The sequence below is a fragment of the Gigantopelta aegis genome, chromosome 14 (genome assembly GCF_016097555.1).
Source record: "Gigantopelta aegis isolate Gae_Host chromosome 14, Gae_host_genome, whole genome shotgun sequence".
Classification (NCBI taxonomy): Eukaryota; Metazoa; Mollusca; class Gastropoda; order Neomphalida; family Peltospiridae; genus Gigantopelta; species Gigantopelta aegis.
Window position 1 is genome coordinate 1,081,052 of NC_054712.1, and position 13,977 is coordinate 1,095,028.

General features: G+C 39.6%; 1 protein-coding gene across 2 annotated transcripts in view; it reads left to right on the forward strand.

The window, feature by feature from the left end:
* The first annotated feature begins 1,825 nt into the window (after window positions 1-1,825).
* LOC121389561 (carbonic anhydrase 1-like) overlaps window positions 1,826-13,977 on the forward strand; it is a 45,118-nt gene continuing 32,966 nt past the window's right edge. Inside the window, exon 1 of one of the 2 annotated variants that reach the window (XM_041521235.1) lies at window positions 1,826-1,948. In XM_041521235.1, the coding sequence (XP_041377169.1) occupies window positions 1,873-1,948 (76 nt within the window). In that variant the 5' untranslated portion in view covers window positions 1,826-1,872. The remainder of the gene's footprint in view (window positions 1,949-13,977) is intronic. The other variant, XM_041521233.1, reaches the window with a different exon arrangement.

Consider the following 13,977-nt stretch of genomic DNA (forward strand, 5'->3'; position numbering starts at 1 on the left):
ACATATAACACAGAAGGAAGAAAATGGTTTATTTAACGACGCACTCAACACATTTTATTGACGGTTATATGGCGTCGGACAGATTGTGGCTAAGGACCACACAGATATTGAGGGAGGAAACCCGCTGTCGCCCCTTCATGGGCTACTTGTTTCGATTAGCAGCAAAGGATCTTCTATATGCACTATCCCATAGACAGGATAGTACACACCACGGCCTTTGATGTACCAGTCATGGTGCACTGGCTGGGGCGAGAAATAGCACATAACACGGAGACACGAGACAATCATGGATTTGTTCACACAATAAAAACAAGCTATGGATTGTTGATTTCAGTAAACGGTTCGATGATCGATCAGCATGCGTAGCATTAGCTAGATACATATCATGTGTCGTTATTATATCTGTGTGCGTGTGTGCTCTCGCGTCTCTCTCTCTCTCTCTCTCTCTCTCTCTCTCTCTCTCTCTCTCTCTCTCTCTCTCTCTCTCTCTCTCTCTCTCTCTCTCTCTCTCTCTCTCTCTCTCTCTCTCTCTGCGTGTGTGTGTGTCTGTCTGTATGTGTGTGCGTGTGTGTGTATGTATGTGTGTATGTGTTGGTGTGTCTGTGTGTGTCTCTCTGTGTGTGTGTATGTGTGTGTGTTTGTGTGTGTGTTTGTGTGTGTATATGTGTGTGTATGTATGTGTTGGTGTGTATGTATGTGTTGGTGTGTATATGTGTGTGTGTGTGTGTGTGTATGTGTGTGTCTGTGTGTGTGTGTGTATGTGTGTGTATGTGTGCATGTGTGTGTGTGTATGTATGTGTGTGTGTATGTATGTGTATGTGTCTATGTGTGTGTGTGTGTGTGTGTGTGTGTATGTGTGTAGTGTAGCGTAAATTCTATTAACATGTTTCTATCCAATTGAGGTTCAGGCACGCCTCTCCTACGCCCAATTGCTGACACTGGCATGGCCAGTGATCGAGTGTGGGACAGAAAAAATACTTATTAATGGGTCAATTTTTAATTATTTATAAAACGAGGATAGGGAAAAAATGTTGATGCGCCGTTCAAATAACCTATAGTAGTTCTATACAAATAGATTTAATTAATTTAGTGTGACGCTCATTTTCGACCGGTAATTTCCAAAAAGCCGATGATTAATAAATTACCTATAGAATTTGATTTGGTACAGTACAACCCATGGTATGGAATAAATGAATGAATGTTTAAAGTGTAAGTTAATTTGTGTTTATCGACACCACTGCAACACATTGAGTTAGTTATCATCGGCTATTGGATGACAAACAGTTGGTCATTTTAACATACCGGTATAGTCTTAGAAAGAAAACCCGCTCCATTTTTTTCATTAGTAACAAGGGATCTTTTATATGCACCATCCCACAGAGAGGATAACACATACCACAGACTTTGTTTTACTAGTCGTAGTGCACTGGCTAGAACGGAAAATAGCCCATAAGGCCACCGACAGGGATCGATCCCATGAACGTATGTTTAACGACACCCCATCTACGTTACGGCGAAGAGACGAGCCTGCAACTTTCAATTGTTTACAAACATTCCTTTCCTTTCCATCCAGTCCAGATTACACTGATAACTCAATGAGCGATACGGTCGTTAGATGCTGAGGAAGTCGGTAGATGTTGTTTGGAAAAAAATCAATCAAATCCGCACTGTGTTTTGGTCGTCTTGGAACTGGCACGAACGAACTCGATACGGTTGAGAAATCGAGGCATTTCTGAAACTGACTTTACCCAAATCTTCGTACGTCAGTGGCACCGCGCCAGACAAGGTTACGGTAGATGGTGCTTCTACATCTAGAGAGATATATACCAAATCTGAACTAAAAACACCCATATAAAAACAGTGTAAGAAGCTATGTTAGCTGTGTGGTCAGTTCGATCAGTGGCACGGACTGACATGTTGTCGAGGGATTCCTGCGAGCACTGTCCACGTACGTATTACTTGTGACCTTTTTGTTCGTGGTAGTAGTACGTGTAACAGTATACATGTTCAGATGAGTTTAATAACAGATTCAGCATTGCGTTGAAGAGCGCAGGGAGGTGTGTGGTAGATGGAGGAAGAGGCGAGAGAAAGGGGGAAGGTGTGGGGGAGAGGGAGAGAGATAGAAACAGAGGGAGACACACACACACACACACACAGAGGGGGAGGGAGAGACAGACAGAGGGGGATCGAGAGGGGATGGCCAGAGACGGACACAGAGCGAGAGAGAGAGGGGAGGGAGAAGGGGGGGGGGGGGGCGTCAGGCGGGGCTGGAAGCTAAATGTCGTACCCAGTTAAAGTTACAATATTGTTTCTGATAACTACAAATCAATCCTTACCGCTCATACGGCATTCGTCGACACCACGAACACAAACCAATACAAGTATGTAATGCACGTCTTCCTACGTTTTTGAGAGGTAACATTAAACATTTTTATACCAGAATTATGATATTTAATAACACTGGGAATGTAAAATCCGCCCCTTCCCCATCCCACCGCACCCCCCCCCACACACACACTCAAACACACCATCACCCCCACCCCCCACACATACACTCACACACCATCCCACCCCCACACAGACATATTTGATAATTTCTGGAATCGCACTTAGTTCGTTAACAGCAGTGTGTATTGTTCCGGTGAAGGGACACGCGAGCCGATATCGAATGCCTACAGGCAATGTCGATGTCCTGTGTGATCGATCCACTTGGCCAGTGACTGAACCCCATTCGATATAACTCAGATGCTATACTGTAGGTCCTTGCTGGTGCGAGGGAAAATATGGTCAATAACTGACACATCCTACTAACAAATATTGACCTTTTCACAGCCCTGTACCAGTCAACTCCTAGGTCACGTGGCTGAGGTCAACAAATAGCATTAGGTTACAAGGGACCAAATCAATTCAGATTGCCGATAATGTTAACGTTTACTAATAAAACTGATGTAAGCAGCGTATCAACACACCCAGGAAGTACAGTAATATAAAAGTGTGGTACCTTACATTTAATCTACCTGTAACAAAATGGGAGGGGTTCGCATACCATTTAAGATATTTAATTAATGATTTTATTAGCAACCCTAATTTTTGCTGAAAATAGCAATTCTGTTTTATGGGGTGTTCTCTGCACTAGTTTTAACCTCTGGTGTATACTGCATAACAACTGCAAAACAAATAAAAGTGTATTTATTGCCAATGCATAATCGTATTTGCACAAATATTCAAATGACACATATTACTACCAATCACAGTCGCAGATGTTTTTACTCCGTAAATATTTGGAACGGAACTTTCTTCTTTGGTACAATACAACCATTAGTTGTACGAAGATAATGTATAACCTTTGGACCTGTATATTAATCCGGTTTAGAGAGTGATTCGGTATAAACAGGATTGTAGTTTGGTCATCATTTTATAAATACATTCTTGTCAGGAAAAATCGGAAATCGCAATCGGCCGAATAATTCCGAAATATCCCGAAACAAGAACCTCTGTTACGCTAATAAACTCATAAATAATTAAAGGTTACATTTCAACGACGAACCCCCCCCCCCCCCCCCCCACACCAAAAAAAAAAAACACACAAAAAAAACAAAAAACCCCCAACAACAACCCAACAACAACAACAACCAAAAACAACCATACCCAAAAACCACGAAAAAAATGTTTTATCTAATGACACATTCAACATGGTTATATGGCGTCAGACATATGGTTAAGGACCACACAGATATTGAGAGAGGAAAGCCGCTGTCGCCACTTCATGGGCTACTCTTTTCGATTAGCAGAAAGGGATATTTTATATGCACCATCCCGCAGACATGGTAGCACACACCACGGCCTTTGATATACCAGCCGTGGTGCACTGACTGGAACGAGAAATAGCCCAACCGACGGGGTTCGATTACAGACCGAGTGCGCATTGAGTGAGCGCTTTACCACTGGGCTACGTTTCAAGGACGATGCTAAACACACTCTAAGAGCACATGCATAATATATAAATGGATAAGTTAACTACAGCCTGTGAAACTGTTTTTATGACCTTAACGAATAAACCCCCAGCTGTTCCTAGCATAGCTAACATGTATATATGTGTGTACGTGCAAGATTTAATTATGGGTCACGAGTTAGCGCAACCAGCTATAAATATTCGGTTATTTTATGGGCGAAATTAGGTTTAAAGCTTTGTTTTTGTTTAACGACACCACTAGATCGCATTGATGTATTTATCATCGGCTATTGGATGTAAAACATTTGGTAATTTTAACATATACTATTAAAGAGGAAACCCGCTACATTTTCTCCATTAGTAGCAAGGGATCTTTTATATGCATCCCACAGACAGGGTAAAACATACCACAGCCTTTGATATACCAGTCGTGGTGCAGTGCCTGGAACAATGGGGATCGATCCTAGACCGACCACGCATTAAGCAAGCGCTTTACCAATTTGTGTGTTGTTGGTGGGGGGGGGGGGGGGGGGGGGGGGGGGGGGTCGTTTTTGTTGTTGTTGTTTTTTTGTTTTTTTTTAATTATTTATTTATTTATTTATTTATTTGTAGCTTTAGTTATTTATTATTCACCGGCCTCGGTGGCGTCGTGGTTAGGCCATCGGTCTACAGGCTGGTAGGTACTGGGTTCGGATCCCAGTCGAGGCATGGGATTTTTAATCCAGATACCGACTCCAAACCCTGAGTGAGTGCTCCGCAAGGCTCAATGGGTAGGTGTAAACCACTTGCACCGACCAGTGATCCATAACTGGTCCAGCAAAGGCCATGGTTTGTGCTATCCTGCCTGTGGGAAGCGCAAATAAAAGATACCTTGCTGCCTGTCGTAAAAGAGTAGCCTATGTGGCGACAGCGGGTTTCCGCTAAGAGACAGTGTCAAAATGACCATAATATTATTGTGTAACGTCCAATAGCCGATGATAAGATACAACATCAATGTGCTCTGGTGGCGTTGTTAGATAAAACAAACTTTACTTTTTAGTTATTTATTAAAAAAAACCCTGTTTCATGGAATGTTTATAGTGGTCCGGTGAGAGTGATCACTTTGCCACGCAAGAGTACCTGGCAGGAAATACTTAGTAATCTCCACTATTTGAGACTCCCACTGCTACCAGTGGCGAGTTACACAGTGTGACAGTAATTAACCTGCAGATGTAATATTCCGTGAATGACCTCATTTATAACATGCTATATACAGGGCTCGAAATAGCGAAACGCGGTCTGGTTTTAAGACCTAACAGTTCAAATACAAAATCACCTGTTACAAGCACTGAAAGATCGCAGGACATTTTTCAAGCAAGAGTTGATTATATATAGAATACTAAACGAGCTTGCCTGTCACCCCATTTTTATGAAATGAGTGAACTGTTCACGAGTTTCATAAAAAATGGTATGACAGGCAAGCTAGTCTAGTATTTTATTTATTACAAACTAACTGGAAACAAGCCGCAATGCAGATGTAAGCAGATGTCGGGACCTACTACACGTTATGTTTCTACGAATTGGGTCAGCAAGTGATCTACGTCACGCTCACGTCACGCCAATATTACACTAGTTAGATTTGAGTGATTGTTATCACATTAGCAATGTCCTGCACTGGTGTGTAATAAAGAATAATCTCAACTGCTATTTAGCTCGTGATACTGTTGTATGTTTAGGGGCTGGATACACTGTGGTAAAGTGCTCGCTTGATGCGCGGTCGATCTGGGATCGATCCCCGTCGGTGGGCCCATTGGGCTATTTCTCGTTTCGGTCAGTGCACCACGACTGGTCTATCAAAGGCTGTGGTATGTGTTATCCTGTCAGATTTCGATTTAAATTCAGTTGATTGCATATTACCAAACACTCTGGTGTCAGTTAGAGATAACAGCTGTTCAAATTTCAATATCTACACAGTGACAATAAAAGGTTATATAAAAAAAAGAAGAAGAAAATAAATGTGATTGAAATTAATGAAGCTACGTTACCATATACCCGGATGCGGCTGAACAATTAACAACGGAAGCAGACGAACACATTGTACCTGCCTAACGACTAACACGAAAAAGATGAATATAACGGCGCGCTTAATAGGTACTTTCCGCTTATGTCATCACGAAAAATCCAACATTAATCCGTAGCGCTATCAGTTCCATACAGGTTGTATATCGAGGACAATAAACCATTTCCACGCTTCCGCGTTTATATTTCTCTCTGTTTTTAATGTCGTTGTTTGCTGTTTATCATTTGCTTTTAAACAGATTTTGACAATAATATAAATCTAAATGCCTCACTAACCAATTCCCAAAGGTCTTTTAATAAACCACTGGACCATTTTACTATCATCGTGCTAATGACGCATCTTTAGGGTTATATATATATATATATATATATATATATATATATATATATATATATATATATATATATATATATATATATACACACACACACATACATACATACATACATACAGAGAGAGAGAGAGAGAGAGAGAGAGAGAGAGAGAGAGAGAGAGAGAGAGAGAGAGAGATGGAACCGTTAAAGGGTCATCATCGATACATTGTTAAACCTCGTCGTTCAGTCAAGTTGACAATATTGACACAAACTAGACAGTTTGTTGACAGTGAAGTATCTCTCTGATACTCGTAATGAATGAACTCGTAACGTGAATGATCGGCGATAGCGTCAAACGGCGATTACAGGGCTAGCGTCAGGAAGAGAATGAGGTAACAGATATGTAACGTTCATATGCTTCAATGGTAGCACCTCGTCTCTCCGGAATCAGATCCGCTGTTTATGACACGACCAGTGAATAAATTATAACAACGTGATAATCACCTGCCAGGAGCAGTGATGTAAACCATATAATTATTCATCCATTAACAATAATAAATAAATAAATAAATAAATAAAATAAAATAAACAAGCGAAAAGAAAACTCACAAATGCAACCCCTGCAAAAATATTATTGCTCATGGCAATAGGCAATGCCTTTTCATTTAACCTTATTTTCGTGCTTATATCCAATTAAGGTTCAAGCACAATGTCCTGGGCACACTCACATTAGTTATCTGGGCTGTCTAGTCCAGGACAGTGGGTTAGTTGGTAGTGGTCAGTTGGTAGTGGTCAGTTGGTAGTGGTTAGCGAGAGAGAAAAGGGTGTACTGGTCTTACACCTACCCAAACAAGTCGTTAAAACTCGCTCTGGGTGGGAGCCGGTGCCGGGCTGCGAACCCTGTACCTATCAGCCTTATGCCCGATGGTCAAACCACAACACCACAGAGGCCTTTTATGCCTTATATATATATATATATTTAAAATTTTTTTTTTTTTTTTTTTGAAAGGCATGTTTTGGGGTGGGGGATTTTCCCGTGGATATTTTTTGCAAATGTTATTACATCTCAAAACCGGATTACCGTACATACTGAATTTTCGGGACACCTTTTTATTACGGCGATGACCCACGGCAGCTGCTAACGTCCGCGAACGATTTGTTGGTTTCCGATGTGGTCACTCGATTTAACGAGAAGGCTGTCGCAAAGGATCGTGTGCAGGTTCTGATTTCTCTTCCTATTTTCTGAAGTCCTATTCGCTGATTGCATGTCTCTGCATGTCAATGTAATTAAATGACGTTCATATTAGTCAGATATTCCTGGTGTTCATTATTCTGTATTTCTAAAGAGGCACGAATCTTATTATACCTATATCGTATAAATTAGTTCGTTTCCTTGACTGAAGATGATGTTTACTGAATTTTATCTGACCAGTGACGGATCACAAATAAGAAACCGGTGGTGCAATATTGTTTTATCAGTTATATAGATAAATGTATATGAATATGTATAACTTGAACAAATAAATAATTATGCAGCAAGTTGCATGACTAGTCGTTAATATATGAGTGTGGCCAGGAAGCCATTTTAGTGTGTCAACAAACACGGATGCATACGGCCTTGTAATTAGATATTCATTAACACAGCTTTGCCCGTTTTCGTGCAGTTACAATTTTCATTATAGCCCCTGTAATGTTTTGACGAAACCAGGTTATCTATCTATCTACCTATATACCTATCTACCTATCTATCTATCTATCTATATATATATATATCCGTCGCCACCGGTTTTCAGTAGAGTTAAATTTGTCACATTAGAGAAGATTTCGAATCCGCTGTTGGTGATTTGATATATCAGTAAAACCTATCTATCTTAAACATCGTTAAAGGCGCATACTCGTCTAAAATAAAGTACAAAACATATTATTGGAGTCCACAGTTTCTTTCTTCAAATGCTTATACATCGGAGGTATGTTAAAGAGAACAGTCGCTCGGTAGACTGGTTTTTGATCCTAACGTAGAGGACGATGATACCAGTCAAAGTTTTCACGAACACCCGCCCACAAAAAAAAGAAGAAGAAAAATCGTATCTTTTCCGTTTAAGGTTACCAGTCTTACGTTTATAAATATTTGATGTCCGTTTCACGCAGAAAATTACGTCACTATGTGAGATTAATTAAGATATAGATCAAAGAAAAAGTGTTTTATGTCTATTCTGAACTGTATTATTGTGTTATTGTCTGCATGTAATTGCGCACGACATTGCTATTTATTTTTTGACTGTGGGTTTCGATTTCCGTGTTGTTTTTTAAAGGCTATTTACACAGATATTATTTAAACTTTCGGTTTTAGGAAGAAAATATATTTGCTCGTTAACAAGTTGGGTGACTCTCGTTTATTAAACGTTAAAAATAGGACATATGTTCATTGTCCGACTAACAAACGTCGTGTTGTAACGTGTAAATTACATTTACAGATGGTCTCCTTTGCTTCAAACATTCATGTCAGACGTCTCTATTGACGTTACATCGTTTTAGACTGAGGAATGTTACACCCCCCCCGCCCCCCCCCCCCCCCCCCCCCCCCCCCCCCCCCCCCCCCCCCCCCCCCCCTTGCGGGACGGTCAACAAATAGCAGCTATGAATATTGAACTAAACGTGTAAATTTGAACACAAATGATATAACACCAAATACAATCTCTGGATTATTTGCGTAATTTTAATAATATCTATCATATTTTTACATTATTTTAAAGTTTGTTCTTTTATTATTAAGTTGGCTTAAAAATGGTCATTAATTTTATAGTTTATTACCAAGCTATGCACCTTCCCGGGTCAGACAAAAATGTCTGCACACCAACAAATAGATAGTGAAAGTTTAAAACTTGAAGTTTTAAGTGTACTGGTGAACAAAAGTAACACAAATCTGTAGTTTTAGACCCGATTGATATCAAGTTTCTTGTGTGCAAACCAGTTACGCATTTGATCAAACATAAACAATGTTTTCCCCCAAAACGGATCAAAATGTTCAACCTTAGAAGTTTGACATTATGAATGTTATAATGTATGTACGACACTGTCAGAGAATACCTGCACTGAAACTCAACGCTTTCCTATAATAAGGTGCACGCAATGCTGAGGATAAGTTTAGATTTATAAATATCATATAGAAATATTTCCTTTTGAATACTTTATGTTGTTTACGAATTCATGAACGTAATATTAGTACTATGTTTTAGACATCGAATATCGAATGTGTTTTTTCCTGTTGTTGTTGTTGTCGGGTTTCTGTTTGCTTGTTTGTTTGTTTTGTTTGTTTTAGTTTTTTTATGCTTTGTTTTTTGGTGGCGAGGGAATAGTTTTATTATTCATGATTATTGTTTTAAAGGGACATACCCTAGTTTCAACCCGTGAAAATTAACACGAACTTTAGTTAATCTACAAAACTATAACACATTTGGATAAAGTTACAATTGAATGAAACATGAGCCTTTGACTTTGAAATGGTGAAATACCCTCTGAAAACGGACTAAAACTCGACTCCATAACTGTTACTTCTCAGACGCACGTGCATTTTTAAAAATATGAGAAATGCATTTTGTGATATTAAAAACACCTGGATGATCAAAGACACTTCAAATATACGGAAACTGATAATCTAAACCATAAAATCTAAGTAGAGTATGATTTCAGTTATCAAAAACAGCTATAACAGTCAAACATATACCTTAGTGTTTAGAAAATAGGGTTTCCGATTTTATATAATAATAAATATAACATTTGCGAAAAAAAAGACATCGAAAACAACAGAACAATATCTTAAAATAGCATAATAAAACAAACATTTAAAAAAAGACAAAAAATTACAAAACAAAAATGTTAAAATATGAAGAGAGAAAACATTATAAATTAAAATATTGTGATATATCTTTTATAGTATGTATTCTATATATATCTTTTATAGTATGTATTCTATATATATCTTTTATAGTATGTATTCTATATACAGTTCGCAGGCGCCATGCAGCCCAGTGGAAAAGCGTTCGCTTGATGCGCGGTCGGTTTGGAATCGATCCACGTCGGTGGACACATTGGGCTATTTCTCGCACCAGTCAGTGCACCACGACTGGTATATCAAAGGCCGTGGTATGTGTTATCCTGTCTGTGGGATGATACATATAAAAAATCCCTTGCTGTTAATCAAAAAGAGTAGCCCATGAAGTGGCGACAGCAGGTTTCCTCTCTATATCTGTGTGATCCTTGACCATATGTCTGACGCCATATAACCGTAAATAAAATGTGTTGAGTGCGTCGTTAAATGAAACATTTCCTATCTTCCATATATAGTTCATTTCATTGTTGTTGTTGTTTTGGGTTTTTTACCGGTATTACTAAGTTGAAAACCAGTCTAATTGTAAGCGTACGCCGGCGATGTGTTTTCTATAACTCGTCACTGGTAATCGAAGACTCGGTGTTTCCACCACACACCTACGTACGTGCTACATCAAGTGTTTTGTCCACAATATCGAAATTCTATAGTCTGTTTACAGGTGTCACGTTAAACCACCATCTCGCCTTTCCAGTATTTCGCATACTAAATTAATCTTAATGCCAAACAGAAAAGAGAAACAGAAGCGAAACAAACTATTTGAACTCAAATAATCGAGAATGACACATGAGAACACAAAACACTACATTAAAACAGCTTTATAGAATAAAAAAAGTTTCTAACACGCTGGTGGTTTGAAGGGGTCATTGTCACAAGAACTCCTCTGAAATTACATACCTGAAACAACTATTATTGTTTCTGAAAGGTTTTGGGCATATTCAGGCTTTTGTTATATTGGGGGGGGGGGGGGGGGGAGGGGGCATGCACTGTCCATGAGTCGTCTTTGGGACGAGAGACAAATACTACAAAAGATTCCCACCTCCCCCTCCCCCCAAATTAAAAAAAAAAAAAAAAAAAAAAAAAACCCCAACAAATAACCACCTACTAATCAGTGATAAGAACGGAATTCGGCATGTACAGTTCATATAGCGAGAGCGCAGCCTATAGCTTGCAGTGGACTCGATTAGACCTCTGCGCACTGATAACTGGTTGTGGCTAGGACTATGAGCGTCGATCACAAAATACCTGTCAACACGCGGAGACAAGAGTTGTGGTATACACAGCAAATAAAATCCACGAGCAAAACACAAAACGCCTGCACGCACATACACAGGTAGACACGAATACAATGTGTAATGATAGGACAGTCGACATTGTGCATCACCAGCTAATATGCTGTACAATGATAGATGGAAGCAAAACACTGTATGAACGTTTATTTGACTGCATGGAGATAGGTGAGTTTGTCAAACTAGAAGACTGTACACGTGACGAGATGAGAGTAATAACACTACTCGGTGGTGTAACAAAACTCAATGAATATATATGTCTCTTGATGAATGGGCCAAGTTCTTATTTGTTGTCGCACGTGAGATAAGCTCATGGAACCTCCAGTCAGAAATATACTGGATGTCAAATATTTGGTGATTTTGACATATAGTCTTAGAGAAGAAACCCGCTACATGTTTCCATTAGAAGCAAGAGATATTTAATAGGCACAGACAGGATAGCACATACCACGGCCTTTGATATACCAGTCGTGGTGCACTGGTTGGAAGGAGAAAGCCTAATAGTCACCGACGGGGGTCGATCCATGGCGAGATGAAATATGTACATATACAAATTGTAATACTGTTGTTGTTGTTTTTTTTTATTATTATTACAACGGGAGTCTTGTCTCACCATAATAATATATATTATAAATTATATTATAAATTCATTTATTTTATCGACCTCTATTACATACCCGTTTAATCGTATTATAGTAATAAAGACGATTCAGACCGTCCAATATTTTATATATGTGTCATACCAACTTTCTCATGCCTCGGTAGTGTGGTGGTTAAACCGTTGGACATAAGGCTAGTAGGTACTGTGTTCGCAGCCCGGTACCGGCTCCCACCCAGAGAGAGTTTTAACGACTCAATGGGTAGGTGTAAGACCACTATACCCTCTTCTCTCTCACTAACCACTAACAACTAATAACTAACCCACTGTCTTGGACAGACAGCCCAGATAGCTGAGGTGTGTGCCCAGGACAGCGTGCTTGGACCTTGGTTGGATATAAGTTGAAAATAAGTTGAAATGAATGAATGTAGTTGACGAGTTCACTCGAATGACGTCATGACAGGCCGCTCGGGGAACTGGTCAGTTCCGACACTGGCTGTTACAGTCAACGAATGGCATCATGTCTGTTGCAAGATGTTTATCTGGGGCCAAATTCATAAAAGGCATCTAACTTAGTTGATTGCTAGATGTTAGCAAGTTTCTAAATGCCTAGTTCATTCCTACAGAGCTGGTAGCTAAAATGTAATTCATAAAACCATGTTAAACATGCTGCTCCATAGTTGTCTGATAAGCATATTGGCACACGTCTAATCCTTGACAACACCATGTCAATTTCTTTACACACATGTCCATTTCGGTTGTAATGTTGGTAATTTTGTGATAGGATAATAGTTACATCTTTATTGAACATTCGATATGAGTTGTGAGTTAAATGTAGCAACAAAAAAGCAGAAAGTCTAATTATTCGCAAAATGAAAATTTATTTTCGGCGCAAAAGTACGAGGAATTTAAAGATACACTTGACGCACCCCAGAAAGATGTGTGCCATCTACACATCCGATAACACGAGGGAACTGTCCTATTTGGAAAAACTCATCCTTAATTCTTTGAGTCTCGGCGTTATTTGGAAATTTCACAAAGTCATCTATTTTCTGTGCTAGGGAAGTGGATACACGGTGGATCGATCTGCAAGCTGTAGATTGTGATATATGTAGAAGATCGCTAACAATGATATGAAATGTTCCAGACACATAGTATTGCAAAGCTATGAGGACTTGCTGATAGGGCAGAAGGGCGCATTTTCGTCTTGTTTCGTGTTCAATGTCCACGGCAACTATAACCGTAATACGCATTATTCCCATGCGCGAAAATCTATAGCGTTTTATAAGTTCAGAGTCGGAAAACACACCCTAAGGGTTCTTACGATCCCTCAAAATACATTCCCGTCGCATTGCTCGTGGTAACCCCGCCAACTGCAACATTCTACGTGCCATCTGAACTGCACGACGTAACACAAACAAGTGACTTAGCAGCTTGCTAATGAGTTAGAGGTACTCCCGATCGACTCTGCACTTAGCAAGCAACTTAGAAGTTTGCTACCATTAGAAGGGTTTTATGAATAACACTTAGCAACAAACTAGAGTTAGAAGCCAGTTTAGCAAGTAACTAGGCTTAGCAAGCAACTTAGAAGCTTGCTACATTAGAAGGGTTTTATGAATAACACTTAGCAACAAACTGGAGTTAGAAGCCAGTTTAGCAAGTAACTAGGCTTAGCAAGCGTTTGTGAATTTGGCCCCTGAACTCTTCCTCCAATCCGCATCTGGGCGCAGCGAAATTGGTATATATATATCTTAACAAATGTGATGGGAATGTGGGGGGAGATGGAGTGAGATGACTCCAGTTTCCCTGTAGCTCCAGAACCGCACCTCGGCTGAGTTCAGCCAGACCGGGCAGAAAAACGTCCGCTAGTCTGGCTTTA